The sequence below is a fragment of the Andrographis paniculata genome, unplaced genomic scaffold (assembly GCF_009805555.1).
Source record: "Andrographis paniculata isolate CXL003 unplaced genomic scaffold, ASM980555v1 Contig9END, whole genome shotgun sequence".
Taxonomy (NCBI): domain Eukaryota; kingdom Viridiplantae; phylum Streptophyta; class Magnoliopsida; order Lamiales; family Acanthaceae; genus Andrographis; species Andrographis paniculata.
The window spans coordinates 201,154-222,477 of record NW_026137639.1 but is presented as its reverse complement, the minus strand read 5'-3'; the positions used below and the strand labels follow the sequence as shown (position 1 = coordinate 222,477).

The 21,324-nt window shown below is 37.4% G+C and overlaps 6 protein-coding genes and 1 non-coding gene across 10 annotated transcripts; 3 read left to right on the top strand and 4 right to left on the bottom strand.

Annotated features, from left to right (window-relative positions):
• Nucleotides 1-37: 37 nt before the first annotated feature.
• On the top strand, nt 38-1,539 carry LOC127244203 (probable aspartic proteinase GIP2). The gene has a single exon (XM_051264635.1). The coding sequence runs from the start codon at nt 53-55 to the stop codon at nt 1,370-1,372; it is 1,320 nt and encodes a 439-aa protein (XP_051120592.1). The 5' UTR covers nt 38-52; the 3' UTR covers nt 1,373-1,539.
• Nucleotides 1,540-1,648: 109 nt separating this feature from the next.
• On the top strand, nt 1,649-3,709 carry LOC127244206 (small nuclear ribonucleoprotein SmD1a-like). Of its 2 annotated transcripts, XM_051264638.1 has the most exons (5): nt 1,649-1,790; nt 1,904-1,980; nt 3,055-3,246; nt 3,339-3,403; nt 3,508-3,709. In XM_051264638.1, exons 1-4 carry the CDS (start codon nt 1,777-1,779, stop codon nt 3,398-3,400), a joined length of 345 nt encoding a protein of 114 aa, XP_051120595.1. In that variant the 5' UTR covers nt 1,649-1,776; the 3' UTR covers nt 3,401-3,403; nt 3,508-3,709. The 2 variants fall into 2 exon arrangements, with proteins under 2 accessions (XP_051120595.1, XP_051120594.1); XM_051264637.1 differs by having other exon boundaries at nt 3,339-3,709.
• Nucleotides 3,710-3,832: 123 nt separating this feature from the next.
• LOC127244202 (protein trichome birefringence-like 10) lies at nt 3,833-6,932 on the top strand. The gene is made up of 4 exons (XM_051264634.1): nt 3,833-5,171; nt 5,505-5,894; nt 5,983-6,141; nt 6,213-6,932. Exons 1-4 carry the CDS (start codon nt 4,714-4,716, stop codon nt 6,583-6,585), a joined length of 1,380 nt encoding a protein of 459 aa, XP_051120591.1. The 5' UTR covers nt 3,833-4,713; the 3' UTR covers nt 6,586-6,932.
• LOC127244201 (preprotein translocase subunit SCY2, chloroplastic) lies at nt 6,408-13,168 on the bottom strand. Of its 2 annotated transcripts, XR_007837097.1 has the most exons (14): nt 13,011-13,168; nt 12,054-12,557; nt 11,473-11,561; nt 10,804-10,883; nt 10,588-10,677; nt 9,241-9,332; nt 8,872-8,955; nt 8,424-8,565; nt 8,019-8,135; nt 7,685-7,814; nt 7,474-7,597; nt 7,285-7,391; nt 6,946-7,168; nt 6,408-6,546 (listed from the first exon to the last, which is right to left on the bottom strand). XR_007837097.1 is itself a non-coding variant. In XM_051264633.1 (13 exons), exons 1-13 carry the CDS (start codon nt 13,054-13,056, stop codon nt 7,079-7,081), a joined length of 1,695 nt encoding a protein of 564 aa, XP_051120590.1. In that variant the 5' UTR covers nt 13,057-13,168; the 3' UTR covers nt 6,858-7,078. The 2 variants fall into 2 exon arrangements, 1 of the variants encoding a protein (XP_051120590.1); XM_051264633.1 differs by lacking the exon at nt 6,408-6,546 and having other exon boundaries at nt 6,858-7,168.
• Nucleotides 13,169-16,315: 3,147 nt separating this feature from the next.
• On the bottom strand, nt 16,316-17,774 carry LOC127244227 (protein FANTASTIC FOUR 3-like). 2 transcript variants are annotated; one of them, XM_051264668.1, is made up of 2 exons: nt 17,393-17,774; nt 16,316-17,302 (listed from the first exon to the last, which is right to left on the bottom strand). In XM_051264668.1, the coding sequence occupies exon 2, from the start codon at nt 17,149-17,151 to the stop codon at nt 16,339-16,341; it is 813 nt and encodes a 270-aa protein (XP_051120625.1). In that variant the 5' UTR covers nt 17,152-17,302; nt 17,393-17,774; the 3' UTR covers nt 16,316-16,338. The 2 variants fall into 2 exon arrangements, with proteins under 2 accessions (XP_051120625.1, XP_051120626.1); XM_051264669.1 differs by having other exon boundaries at nt 16,316-17,299.
• Nucleotides 17,665-17,736, bottom strand: TRNAH-GUG (transfer RNA histidin (anticodon GUG)). Its single transcript has one exon. It is a non-coding gene; the product is annotated as a tRNA-His (tRNA).
• A 533-nt stretch (nt 17,775-18,307) lies between the features above and the next one.
• LOC127244410 (uncharacterized) lies at nt 18,308-20,578 on the bottom strand. Its single transcript, XM_051264941.1, has 5 exons — nt 20,288-20,578; nt 20,110-20,187; nt 19,942-20,017; nt 18,754-18,827; nt 18,308-18,671 (listed from the first exon to the last, which is right to left on the bottom strand). Exons 1-5 carry the CDS (start codon nt 20,408-20,410, stop codon nt 18,600-18,602), a joined length of 423 nt encoding a protein of 140 aa, XP_051120898.1. The 5' UTR covers nt 20,411-20,578; the 3' UTR covers nt 18,308-18,599.
• Nucleotides 20,579-21,324: the final 746 nt, after the last annotated feature.

The following is a 21,324-nucleotide window of genomic DNA, read 5'->3' as shown; positions in this document are numbered from 1 at the left end:
CTTCTGCTTCTGTATATAAATAATCCAAAATCTCTTCTCTTACACCATCACCATGGCCTCCCACGCTTCATTTTTAGCATCCCTTGTAGCAATAATCTCAGCGGTCTGCCTGGGCCGGGCCCAGGCCCAGCCCTCATTCCGGCCCGACGGGCTCGTCCTCCCCGTCAGGAAAGACGCCGCCACGCAGCAATACGTGACCGTCATAAACCAAAGAACGCCGTCCGCCGCCGTCCGCCTCGTCGTCCACCTCGGCGGCCAATTCCTCTGGGTCGACTGCGACGCCAACTACGTCTCCTCCACCTATCGCCCCGTCCGCTGCCGCTCCGCCCAGTGCTCCCTCGCCGGCTCCGCCGCCTGCGGCGACTGCTACGACGGCCCCCGCCCCGGCTGCAACAACAACACCTGCGGCGTCTTCCCCGACAACCCTTTCATCACTACATCCACCAGCGGCGAGCTCGCCCAGGACGCCGTCGCCGTCCCATCCACCGACGGATCCAATCCCGGCCGCCTCGCCACCGTGCCGCAGTTCATATTCTCTTGCGCCCCCACGTTCCTCCTCCGCGGCCTCGCCGCCGGCGCCACCGGCCTGGCCGGGCTCGGCCGCGCCCGAATCGGCGTTCCGTCGCTGTTCTCCGCCGCCTTCAGCTTCCGCCGGAAATTCGCCGTCTGCCTCTCGTCCTCCACCTCCTCCGACGGAGTCATCTTCTTCGGCGACGGCCCGTACGTCTTCCTCCCCGGAATCGACGTCACGCCGTCGCTATTCACGCCGCTGTACATAAACCCCGTCAGCACCGCCGGCGCTTCCACCCAGGGCGAACCCTCCACCGAATACTTCATCCGCATCAACGCCATCAGAATCAACAACAAACCCATCTCAATCAACACCTCTCTGCTAACCATCGACGCCGCCGGCGACGGCGGCACCAAAATCAGCACCGTCAATCAATACACCCTCCTCGAAACCTCCATCTACACCGCCTTGACGACGGCGTACATCCGCGAAGCCGCCGCCTGGAACATCACCAGAGTCGCCGGCGTGGCGCCGTTCGACGTATGCTTCAGCAGCGCCAACGTCGGCAGCACCAGGGTGGGCCCGGCGGTGCCGTCCATCGACCTGGTTCTGCAGGGACAGAACTCTCCCGTCTGGACGATCTTCGGCTCCAACTCCATGGTCGCCGTAAACGACGACGTTTTGTGCCTAGGGTTTCTCGACGGGGGATCGAATCCACGGACGGCCATTGTTATCGGAGCATTCCAGTTCGAGAACAATCTGCTGCAGTTCGATCTGGCAGCTTCAAGATTGGGATTCACTAGCACACTGTTCTTCAGGCAAACCACCTGTGCCAATTTCAATTTCACCTCCAACGTCTAGAAGAATCGAGAAAGAATCCACACCTGTGTTTTTTATGACATTGCCATTTGTATACTGAAAGAAATAAATGCGTCGTGACTCATGTAGTAAAGAAATGATGTATGTATTATTTGTTTACTGTTTGTTTGTATTATTTGAATAAACTTCGAATTGGGCCGTTGGGCTAATTATTAATGACTTGGGCCTTTTGGGCTATTATAGATTTTTTAAAATATTCATCTGAGGCCCAAATAGTCTCGCTCGCACGTAAACGACGTCGTAAAGGTCTTCAAACTTGACCATGGACGCGCTGCAGTGCAATGCGGTCTCTCACTCTCTCCAGCCTGCTGTGATTGTGAGTTTAGATTTTGCTTTTTCGTTGTTTTACGGGCAAACCCTAGGCTCGTAATCCTTCCACTGCCTCGATGAAGCTCGTCAGGTATGTGTTCTTTGATTTCTGTTTTTGTTTGTGCTATTGCTTTTGAGTATGACTTCAGCGAGACAATGATTTATTTTTTGGTTGTTTTCATAATGTGTGTTTGATTTGAGCAGGTTTCTGATGAAACTGAACAATGAGACTGTTTCCATCGAACTCAAGAATGGGACGGTAGTCCACGGAACTGTTACAGGTTTTTTCTAGTTAAAACCTATTTGAACATTAGTTTCATTTTCTGTCAAATAGTTTGTTTCACGAACGGAAAATGGATGTATGGTTGGTATATTGCATTAACCTGAAACCTAGTAGAAATGTGGCTTGTAGGCTGTATACCGTATACAATATACGCGGTTCGAGCTTCCAAGTGCTTGACCGTTTTCCCAATGAATGAATGTTGTACGAGTGCTTTATACTCGAAAAGTCATGATTGCACATGTGCATGAACTATTTGTTATATAGAGATCATTGATCGCCTCTGTTAATATTTTTTTTATGGTTCTGTTATGGGGCGTGCTACTTTAATTTTTTGAATGATTGCATTTTGGCCTATATGACAAACCTGTAAAAGCTAAGGAGAGAAGCTGCTTGTCACTATTCATTTTTGGCATTGGACAGCTAATTGTGATTCCTGTCTATAATATCATTCCATGCCTTTCAATTTCTCAACTTCATGTGCATTTGCTCAAGTATAACTTCAACCATGCATTTATCTACCTAATGACAAAAAAAAAAAAAAAAAGAAACTTCGATTCACTCATCATCAGATTTAGCTCCCCCATTGGCCAGAAAAGAACTCAAAGCACAATGTGGAGCCACAGAACCGTGCTATACGTTGTATGCATAATCTGGATTTGACTGGAGTTTTCTTGATCATATCAATGATTATTTAGTGAGGATAGGAAATGTCTTTTTTGTATTCTGGAAATTTAGTTTATTATATATGCTTGTGAATTAGCTGAGCTTGTTTGACTGAAAATCAGGATGTTTACAGTAGATTGTATGTAGCTTGTACCAAAAGCATTATGAAGTGAGTTTCATTCTTCATTTGGTTGAATATAACAAAATTGGTAGGGAAGGAGATAGTTTTATATGTATGATCAAAATGAAAACCAAACAGCTGCAACTCACACCCTTTTAGAGGGGTCTTGGGATTTCTTCACGAGGAAACAATTTCTTTTCAACATTTCACAATTGCCATTTCTCATGAACTTGTTTACTATGTACAGTTGCAACATTTTACTTCCAACTAATTCATCTTCTTTTATAGGTGTTGACATAAGCATGAACACCCATCTGAAAACTGTCAAGCTTGCATTGAAGGGAAGGAATCCCGTGGCTTTAGATCATCTGAGCGTCAGGGGTAACAACATTCGGTCTTACATCCTTCCCGACAGCTTAAACCTCGAGACTCTCCTAGTGGAAGACATACCTAAGGTGAAGCCCAAGAAGCCAACAGTTGGTAAGACAACAATCACAAACTTTCCATCCTTAACAGCTTTTAAATGCCTGCGCCTCCACTGATGTATAATGTGCTATTACCGGTGGGTTCAGGGAAGACTTTTGGGCGAGGTCGCGGGCGTGGTCGTGGCCGTGGACGTGGTCGAGGTCGCTAGATGGTATTAATACTATGGGCTCAAATCATCTTAACTTTGATAGCATACTGCGAGATCACGTCCTTATCGAAAACGTATTGGATTGTTAACTTCGTTTGTTCTTGCAGTTGCCAATGTCCAGCCATCTTTGCTTGGCCTGGTATCATTTCTTACTATATAAATATTTCATAGAATTTTGTTTAATACGGAACTGTTAAACATATCTCCTAGGCAAGTTGTATTGTTTTGCATTTGCCAAGGCATACAATGTCGAGAAAAACAATATAAATATTGTCAAGAAAATCGTGAAAGGGGAGACATTTGCTTGTGCTTGTGCTTGTTTGTTTGATTTTCGATCAATGGGACAGTGGGCAAGTGAAGTCAAGTAATAAAGAATGCAATTGAGAGGCCAATACATTGTTGAACAGTGTTTAAATTTCAATGCAATTTCATAAATGGATTGAAAAGTGGATATGTAGGAATGAATTATCAGTCTCAAAAGAGTGAAGAAGCACAGAACAAGCAAAAGCAAATGTATCAAAGAGAATATTTATATCGTTGGTCAAGTTATACTATTGTACAAGTTATTATTATTATTATCTTTTATTTTTATTTTTTTTACTCACAACTTTTACTCCCTTTAATTAATTTCTACAGTAGTATAACTTGGCTAGAAGTAGACATTGTCCCCAAAGTTAGCCAAATAGCTACTTTGTCTACAAACCTTTTGAAAAAAAAAATGACAAAGAAGAATGGAGCTTATTATTAAAACATCCTTTAAGAAGTGGTTGTGCTCCTACAGAATAGTCAGTTACAAAATTTAAAGAATGGTTGTTGTGGCCAACCACACCGAATTTAATACATAATTTTTATTTTTTTTAATATTATATTCAAATTAATTTTATATTTAAAATATTTTTATTATATTAAGTAAATATATAAATTTCAAACTCCAAACTTCCAATCCTCCGCCAAACGCCCGAACCAACCCTCCAACTTAATTTTTTTTTAAAAATGATACTACCGTTTTGCCTCAATTTTCTCCAATGTAGCTTAAAAAGCCACCACCTGTGTCCATCTGTTTACGAGTCTTTGCTCCAATAAATATTTTTTGTTGCCATTCTTATTAAAGTACAACTGCCCCAACACTCTCCTCTCTCTCTCTCTCTCTCTCTCTCAGTCTCTCTCCCCTTCATAAATCATCATCATCATGCATCCATTTGGTTAAAGACTCAAATTTTGAAACAAGAAGAGAGAACCCTTGAAGAAGGACAAGGGACTTATTTTTTTGAGTAGAGTGGTGGGTGGGTGGGTGTGTTTGTTTTCGTAGGTTGATGTGTGAAAGTAGCAGCATCCCAGCATCTCCTCAGGGCCATTCCAAGTTGGCCCACTTGGATTTGTTCAACAAATTCAAGTTCTTGCAGGAGGAGCCTACACTAGGTGCTCTTGGCTGCTTCTTGATATTCAGCCTCCTCTTGCTGGATTATGGGTTTCTCAACAACCTCCTGGGGACATCAACGTTCAAGACAACACCACCATCATTTCAGTTCAACTCCGATGGATCTTCTTCTTCTTCTTCAGACAAGCTTGCAGGGTTTCTTGAAATGGAGAGTAGTGGTGGGTCAGGGTGTGATATCTTTAATGGACATTGGGTGTGGGATCAGACCTACCCTCTCTACCAGTCACAAGATTGTGGATTCTTGGATCAAGGCTTCAGGTGTGCTGAGAATGGAAGGCCTGATGCATTCTACACTAAGTGGCGTTGGCAGCCCAAGAATTGCAATTTGCCCAGGTTTCTTTCTCTCTCTCTCTCTATTTATTTTATTTTTATCTTTTTCAGTAATTGGAAATTCTTTTCATTTTTAAACTATAAGAAAGCATGCTAGTATGGTTCTTGGTTTGCAAAGTTAGCCTACAGCTCTTGAGGCTATGACCATTTCCATGACTGCAAAATCAATTTGAAGTAGCAAGAATGCCACACATTGTTGCATCATTTATCAGCTAAATGCATATTCTCATTCGCATAAGCACACATATGGTTATGTTTGTTTTCTTGTCACACCAATATTTCCAAACTCAATGAGACACTACTACAACAAAATTAATCCGCTCTTCCGCAGCGCAGATTCGAGGCGAAGACAATGTTAGAGGAGCTTCGAGGCCGAAGATTAGTGTTTGTCGGAGATTCCATCGGTAGGAACCAATGGGAGTCCCTTTTATGCATGCTGTCTATCGCAATCCCGAACAAGACATCGATATATGAAGTTAATGGGAACCCGATAACTAAGCACTCGGGCTCTTTAGCTTTTAAGTTCCGGGACTTCGACTGCACTGTCGAGTACTACAGGGCACCTTTTCTCGTCCTGCAGAGCCGGGCGCCGGATACGGCACCCGATAGGGTCAAAATGACACTAAAGCTCGATAGAATGGATTGGAGCAGCAATCGGTGGAAGGATGCAGACGTGCTGATTTTCAACACGGGACACTGGTGGAACTACGAAAAGACTATCCGAGAGTAAGCCTTACTGCAACCTATCGATTCATCGATCAATCATTCATCCAAAAGCTGTATTAGATGTGTAGTCTTCATGTTTCTGCATCAGGGGGTGTTACTTTCAAGAAGGGTTCGAGATCAAGACGGAGATGAGCGTAGAAAGTGCGTTTCGGAGATCTATCAAGACAGTGTTCGATTGGATCGGAAGCGAACTGAATCTGACCAAAACTCAGTTAATCTTCCGAACCTATGCTCCGGTGCATTTCAGGTAATCATCTCTTAGCTATGTAAAAGTATTAGCCATGTTGGATAGTACCTTAAGATTGTGTGTAAAAACAGAGGTGGGGACTGGAGGTCTGGTGGGAGTTGTCACCTGGAGACGATCCCGGACTTGAGCGTGTCTTTGACTCCGTATCTTGTCTCCTCCGACTCGTACATCAAGTTCAAAACTGTTCTTGATGTCTTATCTGGGCATCCGATCATGGCAGATATCGATCTACTCAACGTGACGAGCATGACATCCAAGAGAAAAGACGGTCATTCTTCTTTGTATTACTTGCATCCTTCAGTCGGACCAGTTTCTCTTCATCGGCAAGACTGCAGCCATTGGTGCCTCCCCGGGGTCCCTGATTCATGGAACGAGCTTCTCTATGCAATTTTCCTCCGGCGACACCTTAACAAAACATCATCAGCTTCCCAGCTAAAGCTGTAGGCTGAATTCTTACAAGAGGGATTGTAGTTAAAGCTTTTGTAGTTCTAGTAATGGTTTTTTTTTTTTTTTTTTTCTGGATTTCACTCCACTGCATCAAGAAAATTATGTTAAATACCAAATCGGGATTTTTGTTTCCAGTTGAGTGGAAACAGATGTTGGTTCATGTTTCCATGGGACAACAGAAACATTCAAGATTGACAAATGTAAATACACTGAAAGGCAGTGATTTAGAAGTAGCTTCTAATTTATGATTCTTCTGTGTTCTTCCTAAATCTATTATGTATTTAATTCAATCACATATACATATATTTCTCTGCATATTTTACGTTGAAAAGATTTAGCATAAATGAGCAGTAGTACCTCATTATGCCTGCAAGGGATGTCATCTTGATTGTCGCTAGCCACACATGAACCTTGCTTGAGTTTGAAAATTGTTGACAATGGTGATGGAAATGGTTCTACTTCAAAGTTCAAAAGAAAGAGCATCAATCTTTCACAATCCATATCGGCGCAGTGTTTTGGAGAGACTTGGCATAACATTGTATGCCTGGTAGGATCTCCGCAATTCGATGATCGAGCCCACCTGGAGATATCAAGAAGCTCAGAGCCGTTTGGTTTTTCATACAGAAAAAGAAATGAATTTGACATGCAACAAAGATGGGATGAAGAATCCTGGCATACTGAAACCAGTGAACTTACAATTATAAGAATTGATGTGAACCCTATGGAGAACCCCTCATTTATTCGGCGTAAATAGTGATCTAGTATTGACGATGTAGTGGCCAAAACACTAAGCAACAAACCCCCTGCAAGAAAAACAGGATGGAAAATTGAACAAAGTAATCAAGCTATTTGTCAACAATAATTGTATCAATAAAAGCATTTTACCCCAAAATCGTGTTGAAGCTTGGATCTTTGTCAAGTACTCTATGGTTGCTTTTCCAGGTTTTATATTTGGAATTCTGGCTCCCATCTTGTTTAAGTAATCCGCAATTTCCTTCGGCATATTGGCCTGGAAGGATGGATAACAATGTATTTTAGACTATTCATAAGGCCAAAGAATATCAATTTTGACATATTCAAAGGGTGAAGTACTTACGATGTCAAATATGTTAAAAAGGAATACAAAAAATGCATAAATGGAATAATAAACCCATGGCGGTGCACCAGAAGGCGTGTCCGGATTCAGGATATCTCTCAAATTCTCCCAAAGGCGTGATCCAAAAAGACTGTAAAATTAAAATATACAAGTCAAGGAAGAGGTGAAGGCTCGTCAGCAATGTAGTACAAATATATTCATATGCAAATCAGACACAAGGAAAGATGACACTACAAATTTAGGAGAAGGTCCAAGTCCAGGTTATCACAAAATGTTTCCTATTATAATGGCATTAAATATATCACAAACACAAACCATTGTGGAAGTTTCTTACCTTGCAACAATGCCAGGAAATGCCAAGAGGTATGATGTGGTGAGCACAGGTTGCATTCCAGAAGGGTTTATGTTGAATGGAATGTAAGGCTCCACTTCGGTAAGTGGAGAATTTTCTCTGGTGCAAGAAAAGGAAATGAATAATTCCCTCATTCAGCAAACCAATAAATTTTGAGAGCCAAACCCAACATTCATTATGGAATCTCCATATTATAGTGTTGTGCAGTTGAGTTATATAAGGTTCAGGTTTCTGAAACAACGTATCACTGAAATCACATCATATTGGTCATTTCATCTAATCCGATTTTCTCAACCTTCATGGCTAAACCACAATGGCAAGTGGCGACTACTTGAGCAATAGATTTTTTATTATTTTTTTCATGCAAAATGCATAAGGAGATTTCACCTGGCAGCAGAAGCAAGTTTGAAACCATAATATTGTAACTTGATCTTCCTGCAACCTTCAGTTACGACTACTGCCCACATGGTTACAACAGTGAAAACACCTAAAACTGCAAGAACATATGGCCACCAGCCCACAGAACTTCCTGAAATTGACATGAAACAAAAAGGCTTAATGATTTGGATCAAGAGCAACTTCTGGGAAATGGTTGATACAGCATCATTATGGTGTCCAAAATAAATAAGAGGATAGATATTTTATATGCAATTTTATCATTCAACATGTTGAAATGCTTAACAGTCAACAATCTAAATCCTGGTTTCACAGGCCTGTCCAAACTTAAGAATTTCTGATAATTCATGTTCATTTGCCAGCACCACCAACTAAAGAGAGAACGGAGACCGAAAATCTAACAAGAGCAAAGAGATTAGAGTGATTTTGTTCCACTCACCTGATAGCTGAGTCAACATTTTGTACAATGTATTCGTGTAGCCCGTTAATATACTAACACAGATAATTAGTGATGATCCTTGACCTGGAAACGTAGGTACAAGAGTATCATGATTTGCAAGATATATAATGGAGAAAAAAAACTATCTATAAATAATACAGAGCTGCTAGATAACGGTTTCAATGGGTACAATTTGAATTCAGTCAACAAGTTAAATTGAGAAGAGTAGCGATCCTTTGCCTACATTACACTTCCCCCTAATCACTTGTAGATGAAAACAAATAAAAAGTAAAACCTCACAGCACATGCCTTTAGCAAAAAATTTTAAATAAAAATAAAGCAAGAAGAAGAAATAAGTAGAGAACATACCAAATCCAGACTCAGTTATCTTGTCACAAATCCAAGTCATTGTCATTGCACCGCACACCAGATACAAAGTAGTGATCATCACATGTTTCACCCTACATAGCACACAACATACCAAAAACAATTACATTACTAGTGGTCAAAGGAAGAGCCATATATATATGTTTAATAGAAGAAGAAGTAGTCAGATCAAAGTTGTTTGTACAAAAATGGTATTGAATACACATGAATGGGAAACTAACAAAATAAGAACATCACCAATAAAGGTTTGGCAAAAGATTGAAACCTGGAAAAACAATGACTGGTGAAGCAAATTATAAAACATCTCAATATCTCATCAATGTTACATTTCAGATTAAAATTTTAAAAAATATACTCATATGCATGGCATATTGAATATACTAAGCACTGCAAAATGCATACAGCACATCAAAAGTGGCATGAAGCAACCATTACCACCTCACAACGCAACATTTTTCTGAGCTTTTTAAGATATTATTCATGGGGGAAAAAATCACAAATGATCCCATTGACAGTATTGAGTAACACCTAAAGTACCACTATAAACTTTGTAACATAAATAATCTCGTGGACAACAAAACATAAACAGATGGTTTGACACTTTTGTCAGCCAACCCAAGATGTTGATTTATTTGGGAAATTGTCATACACAGCATCCAACTCTTCGATGTGTCATCTGATTCGGATGCAGTTGTGTTAAAACACAACATGCCCATGTTACATTGAATACATGAATTGAAAATGCCATTTATTTTCTCACATGAATGCACTTTCATGTCAGAGTACACAGTTCAATTTAACACAAGCGAATCCTTCAACATTTGTGTCCCGCTTCCATATACACATTGTAAAGCTGTAATGACAAACCGTAAGACATGTCAATAAATTGGGTTAGTCGCCAGAGATGTGGGACCAAATTTATTTTTAACACAGAAAGTATATGGACATTAACACAAAAAGTAGACTTATTAACACTTTCAAGAAGACCATTTATGAATTTTCCCTCATGCATGCGTATGAATGGATCATATTGAAGAAGAATCTACAAAGGTCATTCGTGTTCAATCCTTCAAACAAAAACAACCTTAATAAAAGATTTCATAGAGAAATTCAGAAAAATTGGATTCATGTCATGCTTCTTTCATAACTGATTCCAACCGGAAAATAAATGGCTTTAGGGAAGCACATAGGTAAGCACTGAAATGCATACATAACATCAAATACTAAGAATCATTATGGAAGTCAAGAGCCCTTAGCTCCAACAAGGTTAATTTACTTGTATCGCAACTTCAGGGCTTAATATACAAAAGAAACATGCACCAGAATTACCTGTGACTAGCAGCATAAACAGAGTAGGGTAGAGAATAAAAGGAAAGAATAAGAGCCTCCACCACTGCAAAACCAAGGGAAATCCACCATCTGAAAGATTTAAGAGATGCATGAAGATTAGAGCATTTCATCTGCAATCAGAAAAATGATTCTGCAAGCAACAAGATATTTCGCAAAGGACTTGTCTCACTGCTTGAGAAGAATAACTAGACACACATATAACTCTTAATCTTCTCATGACCATCTAGGCCTTCTTTCCGCAGCTTCACCAAAGAAGGAACAACATGGCAAAGCACCTGAACAAAAGTATATGCCAATGAGTAAATGTGAAGACCACATAATTTAATACCAGCAAGATCAGTACAAGAATATTTCGAGGAAAAAAATTGTAAAATGTTGGAAATCCTGTCCCTCCGATAATTTACGTTGATCAGTGGGTTTAAGATTTCCATGATTGAACTCATGACAGTCATTTTTCCAAACTCCGCAAAATATGCTTCACTCAATACCAAACCTTAGGGCATTCGATCTGGGAAGTTAAGTGTATTACAAATCATAGAGATTGGAGAAGTATATGATCTATGTAATCTGATAGATGGAATGCTTTGGTGATTCTTCAACTAAAGTGAACAAACACCTCCTATGCTATCTGATTGAGTACCTACCAGAGACACCCATGACAGAGGAACCCGGACAATTAAAGCACAAAATACTTATTTCTTCTACAAAAAATTGATTAGAGATCAAACTAAGCCTGGGTGAGCTATCCAACAATATATGAAGACTGCTAAGATTATTATGTTAGCAATTTCACATTTTTAACAGTGCAACGGTGTGTTTAAGTCATTTATAATAAATAGATGATCTCAATGATAAGGGTTAAACCTGCATGAGAATTGAGGCTGCTATCTGTGGACTGATCCCAAGCTGAAAAAGGGAAAGCTTGAGCTCTGGTGTCAAATCACCCAGGTCATCTGCAAACAGAGATTTATCCAAATTCAATTTAAATGGTTTATGCAGAATGAAGCAGGTCTATTTAGGGGGAGGGGGGGGGGGGGGGGAATGCAGTGATGCAATCTATCCAAAAATGATATGGTAAAATAGAAACACATAAAACATTTTATTAACTAACTGTTTATGGAACTGCATCTGATAAAAATATATCAAGTGTTTGAATACAGAATAGAACTCCATTATATAATTCAAATAGGGGAAAATAATAAAGAAAATCAGGCAAGGAAGATATTCATGCAAATATAGCCAAGTAAACAATTCAACTATCAAAAAAATCTAAGAGAGCAAACCTAAGGCCAAGATAACATCAAGGAAGTTGATTAAAAACAACAAGTCAGTGTTCTCTACCCACAAAGATTCCAAATAACTTTCAATGTCCTAGCACAAGACCCAACTCTACTCAATTAATTAACAGGAGATATTAATTTAAGCATATATGGAAAATAACTCACCAACAGAACCAGAAACAAAGCTGAGATAATTTTCTGGTATCAACCTTCTATCAAATCCTGGCAATGGAATAAAGTAGCCAATGCGACTGATTATTATCAACATGGCAGTCACAAACAATCTCCTCCTTATTTCACTTTTGAAAAATGATTCCGCAGCATTGTTAATGATTGAGCTGATTCGTACAAAGTTCAAAAACTTATTCCGGAAAGACTCAGGCTTAGGCTCCAAAAACTTTGAATTTTCATCATTGTTCAAATTCAAAGAACTTTCTGGAATTTCTCGTGTCTCTATAAACTGTTCAAAATTTATGGATTCAGTTGATGCGGCTCGAACATGCATTCTGCTCCTTGAAAAAGAATCCCTTCTATTTTCTTTCAAGGATACATGCATTCTAGATAAAGACAGTTGCCTCCTAATTAATTTTGAATCCCCCATCTTGAGAAAAGCAGATGTTTTCAATAATCTTGACTTATTTTCCTGAAATATGGGCAAATGATCTCGACCTGCCAATTGGAAGAACAGTAAGAAACATTGGCATGAGAACCCAAAAATAAAAACTGTGCGGCCAATGAATACGTTGAATCCCGCGCATTATTACTCAAAACCAAGTTGGTTAACAGAAAGTATGCAACCACGAACTATAACACAGATACCAGTTTTCTTTAACCCTGACCAATAACATCAAAGAATTTTCAATTTCTCCACGAAAGAGTATTACACCACCTCACTTATAAAAAAAATATATATAAAAATCTACAGCAATTGAGCCGCATAATTACGTCACTTCCAGCTCTGCAACAGTGAAAGACATGGAGAAATCATCGACACTAAAGCATCACGTCGCAACTTACGCCAATACACAAAAGAATTAATTGTATCACAGCACACGAAAGCATGTCAATACAAGAAAGACTACCAACAAAGGATGAAAATTCCGAAGTCAAAACGGAAGGAACCTTGCACACAGAAATGAGAGCGAGGCTTGAGAAGAGTAGCTTCCATTGGGAGCGCACCGATGCCGCTGCTACAAAGCTGAAAATTTTGCAAGACGGAAGAACTACACTACTTTATCTGCCCAGTGCTACCCGGTCCACATGGTCCGCGACGCATCCCTGAATTACCCGTGCTCTTTTATTTTTCTTCAATAATAATAATTAGGGCTTCCCTCTCCATATTGTATTTCACTACTTGCGGCCCATAAGTAATTGAATAGTTGACCGGTCCAATAGTTTCTAAGTTTGGGCCGTCGGGCTTGAGCACAATCCCTCTCGTATATTTTATTTTATACAGTATCATTTCATATTACGTATACGTAGGTGGTCGCCTAGTTTGCAACCAATTGAAATTCGAAAGCTCAGTAGCTACCTTCCGTAGCTAAGGTAGGGCCTAGACAGGTGGGATACCAACAATTTATATATGGAGTAATTATACATGCATTGACCAAGTACCCAACCCAACCCCATAACATCATCATACGAATAATGTGTATATATAATTGAAGTGGGTCTGGTATAGCTCAGTCTGTACGTACGTGTCTGAAATGAGTCTGACGTATATATACACATACAATTAGAGTGCATGCAATGCAAGAAATGAATAAAGAGACATGAGATTTTGTTGAATGCATGTAGGAGATCGAGTAAAGAGATGAGGTAGCCAATGATAAATGGACACGAGAAGAGACAAAGTAATTATAAGTCAAAGTTGCCAATGATATGTAGTAAATGAGAAGAAGAAATAGCCTATTACGTTGTACATTCTCCTCAGCTATCAATAGCAATATGCATGCAGTAGATTTTCCAAAAATCCTTATATATATATATATATATATATATACCTTCCAGATCTTTGTATGCCACTGCAATACACTCAAAAAAATATCAATTTTGTAACAACATTTTTTTATATTTAAATCCATTTTTTCCGTTACTAATGATATTAGAGATTGAATTAGGGACGGAATTACGTTAGTTACGTGAACTTTAGGAACGAAATTTCGTTACAAATATACTATTTTTTGTAGTGATAATATAATTATATGGTATCTACGACCAGATTCGGCCCTGGAAACAATTATTCACTTTAATTTACTTTATTGTGTTAAATTCACCTACATGTAAAAACATGTTATTTTGTCCACGCTAAACTTTTTTTTTTTTTTTTTGTTACTTTGTAAGAATTAATTAATGAAAATTGAAGTGTCTGTTTCTACAAAGGTTTGATTTTAATTTCGAACTGTTAATCAAAGAAATTCTCTCAAAATCACTGAATCAAACACTTTCTCTGTTTAGACGATAGGGTTTTGAAATTTTGAAAAGAAAAAATTATAAGAAATAATAAATGAGTATTTAATGTTATGTCTTATTACAAGATGAATTATATATATTTTTATTTTCTTTTAGTAAAAATACCTTCAATTTAAATACTAAAATAAATTTTGTTTTATTGTCCGTACTCTTTTAATATTATTAATGTTAATTATAAAATAGACTTTGTATTTTATATATATATATATATATATATTCTAAAATATACCTGGACTGCATGGATTGTAAAAAGAAAAAGGAAAATCATGTAAAATTCATTCCAGCTATGCGGACTCCATAGAGTGGGAGTCCCGGCCGGATCGGACGGGTATGCCAGCATGTATCCTCCTCCGTTGATTTAGAACAAGATGAAGGGCGTAGATTGAGCGACGGAATTGAATTCCCATCAAAGTGGGTGATGACTGATGATGACACCAATATTATTTCTGAGTGAGAATGGATAGGAATAGGATAGGATGGATTGGGTTAGGTTAGGTTGATGACACACATTCGACAAAACTTTTGTAAGTTATTATCCTAAATCTTTGGACACAAACATTTACATTACTACTTTGTGGACAGCAATTCAGGGAGACACGTAGGACAGAAATGTTCGGAGTTCCATTGGTCCACGTGGCAAGACTGAGTGTCATGCATGGCCACCAAAAAGAGAATAGATCCCGCACTTTGCATGATTAAGACACCAACTTAATTACACCACACTCTAATTTAATAATTTATTATTATTATTATTATTATTATTATTATTATTATTATTAATATTGTCTATTTAATTTTGAGGAGGAACACTTTTATGCATGCCTCGCATATATATATATATATGTGTGTGTGTGTGTCTTCTATAAGTGTATATATATAATTACAAAATACGTTATAAAACACTGTATAGTGCCAATATTCAAAAAAAAAAAAAAAAAAAAAAATCCCACGAAAGTGAGCTTAAGTAAGTACTCGTCATTATTGTCGGGCATAAAAATTTTGAATTTCAGATGTATATATATATATATATATATATACACACATGGATTCTTTATCGGGTTCGATCCCAAAGAATATATTTATATATGTGAAAGGTAGAATCAAATTTAATTAAAGGAGCAAGTAAATAGTTTGTGTATGTATATATATTGTCCCTACTTTAGAGAGTAAATTATTAGAGGTTTAATTTGTGTCCATGCATGATGGCTAAGTGGATGACAAGCCATTTTATTCTAAAATTGTAATTGCATGGCCAATTATTATTCTCCTTCACATCAAATAAAGAAACACACACACACACAAAATGGAAGAGCTTTTGGAATAAGACATATATATATATATTTATATATATATATATGTGTGTGTAAATATTAATGAAAGTTTTTGCTGTTATTACAATAAAATCATTCCTTATTGGGTAACTTTCATATGTTATTCCAAACTACGTGGCAATTAATTAAATACACATAATTTATCACATTAAAGGACTTGGATTTTGAGTTTAGATTTTTTCAATAATAAAAATTTAAATTTAAATAATTATTTGATAATGATATTTTGAATGTAAATTATTTTTAAATAATATAAAAAAAAATAAGTAAATTATAAAACTTTGTGAAAATCCACTTACAATAACAGTGATTGAGCCTAATGAGCATTATTGAATCAACATATTTCGTGTATAGCGTTATAGTATATTGTAAGTTAATTTTATATATTATGCTTTATTAAAATATGATACAATATAAAATCAAATATGGTATATATAATATACTGTGTGAATTATTACAATATATTAAAGTGTTAGTATTTATATTCTTTCACTGAATCAAATGTAATATGTATTGTATGTTACAAACTTTAATTTGGAGCAATAAATTTAACTACCAAGAAGTGTTTTATTATTAGTACTTGAAGATTTGCACATTAAATACACAATTAAGGCCTAAACTATAAAAACAAACAGGGCCTTAATTGATCACGACATAGCTACATAAATTGGGAAGCTTGGGAGCCTAGTGGTGCCGCCCTGGTGGAGATCCTCACCATTGCATCGGCTCCCAAACCCTAATTTCCCCCCAATTTTCGAGCTTCCTGCATCATTGTGCTCCGAGACGTGGGAATCTGCTGCCGCGGCTGGTTTCTCCGCCTGATTCCGATCGTGGATCATCAAAGAGAGCCGGAGTCTTCCATTCCCGCGCTCGGATTTGAAACACTTTCTGCAGGAGGAGAATCGAGAAGCTTTGATCACCAACCGACCGTCTTCGCGGTGAATCTGCAGTAGATGAACGCAATGGCGTCCGCGGATCGAACTCAGCGGCGGCGGAATCACTCCGACGTGTTTACTCCGCTTGCGAAGTTCTAGGGCTTTTTTATTGGGAGTAATTTGTCTCGTGGTTCCAGGATATGAGAATTCATCCATGATTGAATCAATGTAGGTTCCGGTCTCGCTCCCCAGGCTCTCAGTACACAATTCCAGGCTTCGATTAGTCAGCCATGGAGAAACAGGGGGAATATCTAGGGGAGGTACGTAAACCTGCTCTGTATCAGTACTGGTATTGGTACACTTGCCACTATCCGTGTTGCTTTTAATTGTAAGTATGAAATTCCAGGCGCCACAGTTGTTCTGGTTTTCAGGATATGGAATTGTGGTTTGATTTTGTGTAGTACAGGGGAAAGACAGGTCTGGTTTGGAAGAGAGTAGAAGTGGGTGCATTGACAGGTTCGGTCGGGGAAGAAGAGGCTCCAGACAGGACTGTAATCCTTGGGAAACAGTTGAATTAGAGGACATGGCTACTCTTTATATGTGGAAAAGATGAACTCAAAGAAAGCAAAGCAGGCAAGGGATGGAAGATGGAGAGGCAATGGCAATGGATTGGGGATGAATTTATAGGTCTGAAAAGGTATTGCATGGAATCTGTGTGTGTGTAGTCTCCACTCTGCTGCCACACAAACAGAGGAAGGAATTAGTGAAAATTACAGACAAATTGTTGTCTAAGATTCCATTACAGGACACAGATAACACAACTTACTGCTTTTTGTTCTCCACAGAAAAGACCTGTCCAAGTCAGTCTCTCTCTCTCTCTCTCACAAATGAACCATTTGATTGGTTGATGTTGAAGGGGCTATGAATTGGCAGCTTATGGGCCCCTTTTTCCGCAACACAAATTTTGCTCCATGACTGTTTCTTCATTCTGCATCTGCGGTTATTTAGCAAGTGGTTGAAGGTAAATACCCTCATCCCTCTCTGCATCAAAGTTATTTATTTATTTAGAAAAACAGATTTTGATTAGAAAATAAAATATGTGGCTGCTGGGATTCGAGCCCAGGTCTCCACGGCCACAACGTGGAATTCTTACCACTAAACTACAGCCACATTTTTATTCAAAGGTTTGTTTTTTCAGTTCAACTATATAAACAATAAGATAACATCTGCTATTTATGAATGAAATTTTGAGACTGACAAATAAGGCTTTGTATTTATATGTACTCATATTTTTTTGGTTTGAGATTATTAATCAATATTATTTTTTCTCCAAAACAATGTTAAAATCAAATACTTATTTTTATTTGATTTATTAATATAATCATAGATGTGTGTAATTTAGTAATTGTATTTTATTGCTCAGTAGTGCAATTCTCACTATGTTTCATATTTTTGTACATAATTAAATATGTTGTTTATATAAGATTGATATTTTATTATTCGATAACCTAAATATACAAAATGCCAAGATTTAAAACCTTGTTCGAATTTAACCATCACCGAATTAGCTGCAGTCATGTATATTATTTAGGAAATTTAGTAAGAGTAATCAAATACCAATTTGAATGCTCAAAATGTTGTTCCTTTTGCAATGTTATTTTATGAATAAAAAAGTTTTAAATAAACAAAGAACAAATGTGTACAAGTCACATACAAAAATATAAATAATATACAAAATTACTTAATTAGATAATTTTGAGAAGAAACATTTAATAAATGTGCAAAATCAGATCCAGACCTTATACAACATAAGTTATATTAATTATTTTTATAGTAATATTCACCATTTATCATAACACTAGAAAGGGCTGGCAGTAGCTCAAAATTAAATTTACAACTAGACTAAATCATATCATTCAATATATATTACTTGGTAGATTAGAGGCCCGACCAAATGGAATCGAATGGATGTTAAGCCACAATATGCTTCAGACATCATTCATACTAAACACAAACTGGTGCGGGTATATAACTCACCATATAGAACATTTCATGCCAAGACCATTGCATGTTAGAATGAGGCCCTTGTAGCAGTTAAGGTAGTCCTGCAGAGCACGAACGAGGATCGCTTAAAAACAAGCGAAAAAAAGACAAGAGGATTTATAGAAAGCAAGCAAGCAGTCTCACCATCAGGTTGCTGTCGTACGAAAACACAATTCCTTTCTTGTCATACTCGCGGCGTTTTACAGGATCGCTTAAAACTGCAGATGCTCATAAATAAGCACATAGATAATGGAACACACCATTTCAATGTTAGTCGGCTAAAGAAGTAGCTGATCTAGCGCACATGTTAATCTACACAAAAAAAAAATAATAATAAAATAAATTATATAACACCGCTTATGTTTTAGTAAAAATAAACAAAACATTGCGTGTTTTATTTATTGTATGAAAATCCTAATGTTAAATTAAAGTATACACCAAACACCCTTTTTCATCCAAAAACTACAAACCTAAATAACTAAATAATTTAGCAATCATTAAGTGTTTTTGAGATGAACTACTATCTAATCCTTTTAAGAGAAACTATAAAATGAATGGATTATTTAAAATATAATATAAAACTTGCATAATTGAGTGTTTTCGAACGAAGAAGACATTTTGTACCTACTTTAATATAACACAAGGGTTCCCCGCAATAAATAAAACACAAGTTGTTTTATGTCTTTTTACTAAAACAAAAGGGGTATTATGCAATTCATTTATTTATTTCATTACACCATGAGCACAAATAGAAAATATATATATATATATATATGTTCGCCTCAATTAGTTAATCTCAAAACCCCCAGGGCGAAGGGCAAACTGTTCCTAGGCATCCAAATACATTTGACAATAGAAGTGGCCGACGGGATCTAACTCTCATGTTTGTATTCAAACCCCAAGTACCACAACACGAGTAAATCTAGAGACAACAAAAACCAACAAGGGGAATGGCTTGCAAATAATCCCAAAGAGACCTATTTCCTTCTACATATTCATGAACATCATCAAGAAAGGCTTTTAAACTCAAAAGCCGACAAGTAAAATGGCTTGCAAATAATCCCAACGAGACCTATTTCCTTCTACATATTCATGAACATCATCAAGAAAGGCTATAAACTCAAGGTAGATCGATACACACACACATATATATCTATAACATGGAGGATAGATACACAGGGAGATCCCGGCACCGATTGAAGATGCATTGAAATATATCAAAAATTGAGACACCACACCATTATCCTATTAATTATCCGACTAAAGGGTTAATAATTTTACCACAATATTTGAGAAATTAAATTAGGGATGAGCTGCCAAGAATTCAATTACCTTGATAAGCTTCGTTTATTTCCTGAAACTTTGAAGTGGCGCAATCCCCATCCTTCTGCTTATCCGGATGCCATTTCTGAGTACAGAATTTTTGCCGACAAGGAAAAAACATGTTTAAAACCAAAATCGAGGAAAGTTGAAGAAAAGAAGCAAAGTAAATTCGAGTACCAAAGCAAGACGGATGTAGTTGGAGCGAATCGCTTCATCGGAAGCGTCATAATCCACCTCTAATATTTTGTAATAATCCTACCAAGTAACAAGGGATTTGAACAACAAAATCGGCAAGGATGCAGGAAATAAATAAAAGGACCAAATATGAAGAAATGAAACGAGAGGGGAAGAGAACCTTAGGCTTTGAAGAAACGGAGAAGAAATCGAAGTTGACATTGGAGTATCGGTCGGATTCTTCTTCTGCTGCTGCTGCTTCTTCTTCTTCGTCGAAGAAGTTGTACCATTCATCCCACACCATTTCCGAAGCAGGAGTTTCTCGGTGTGGGGATTACGGTGAGATTGGCGATGGAATTCTTTGATTGAAAGAAGAGAGGATAAGAAGTATGGAAAGAAGACAGCGGTAGAGCTCGACACCAGAGCAGAGCTCGGCAGACGGTTAGGGATTATAAATTCGGGGAATTGGACTTTTTATTACGAGTAAGCCTCTTTATAAAAAAAGATCTTAAACTGCAATCCTATTTTTTGCGAAATATTTGGAACTAATTCCCTTCACTTTTATTTGTCTTTTTTACCCTTTTTCATCCTCGTATATTTTAATTAATTTCAATAGTTTATTTCTAGTTTATTTCAAATGCATCTCTCCATCACCCGCGAGATATCATTCTGGCGGAAGCCAAAGAGTTTTTTTTTCTATTTTTTTTTTTATTTTCTAGCAGTCATCTTCTTTATATCTTTCGTGTAGAAAACATTTTCTTTTTCCCGTTTTCTCCCTACTTTAATCTTTAGGTAATAACGGTTTCTTAAATGAAGTATGAGAATTTATCTATTTTGTATGTAATTGATTTCACTTCATCTTTAAGTAGTTTATTTGATTTTGAATTCACACTTATTTTTCTTTTTTTCTATGCACTTCGTTCGATAAAATGTCTCAAAGAAGACATATTTGTTGTGTAACCTTAGATGGATTGAATCTGTCTATTTTCACCAATACGAAGTTGAGTTAAGCATGAATTGCTTTGCCGTAATTGTGCTACAATCCTATTAGAATTTATTTATTTTTTTAACTTTTTATAGTCAATTCTAATGATTTTGTTTGATTTTCAAATGATCAGACATTTTTATTTTTATTTTTATATAAATTTGAGTATAGATATGGCACAGGAATTTAAGGATTTAGCTAAGTCATTAGATATTTTGAGAATGTTAGAAAAT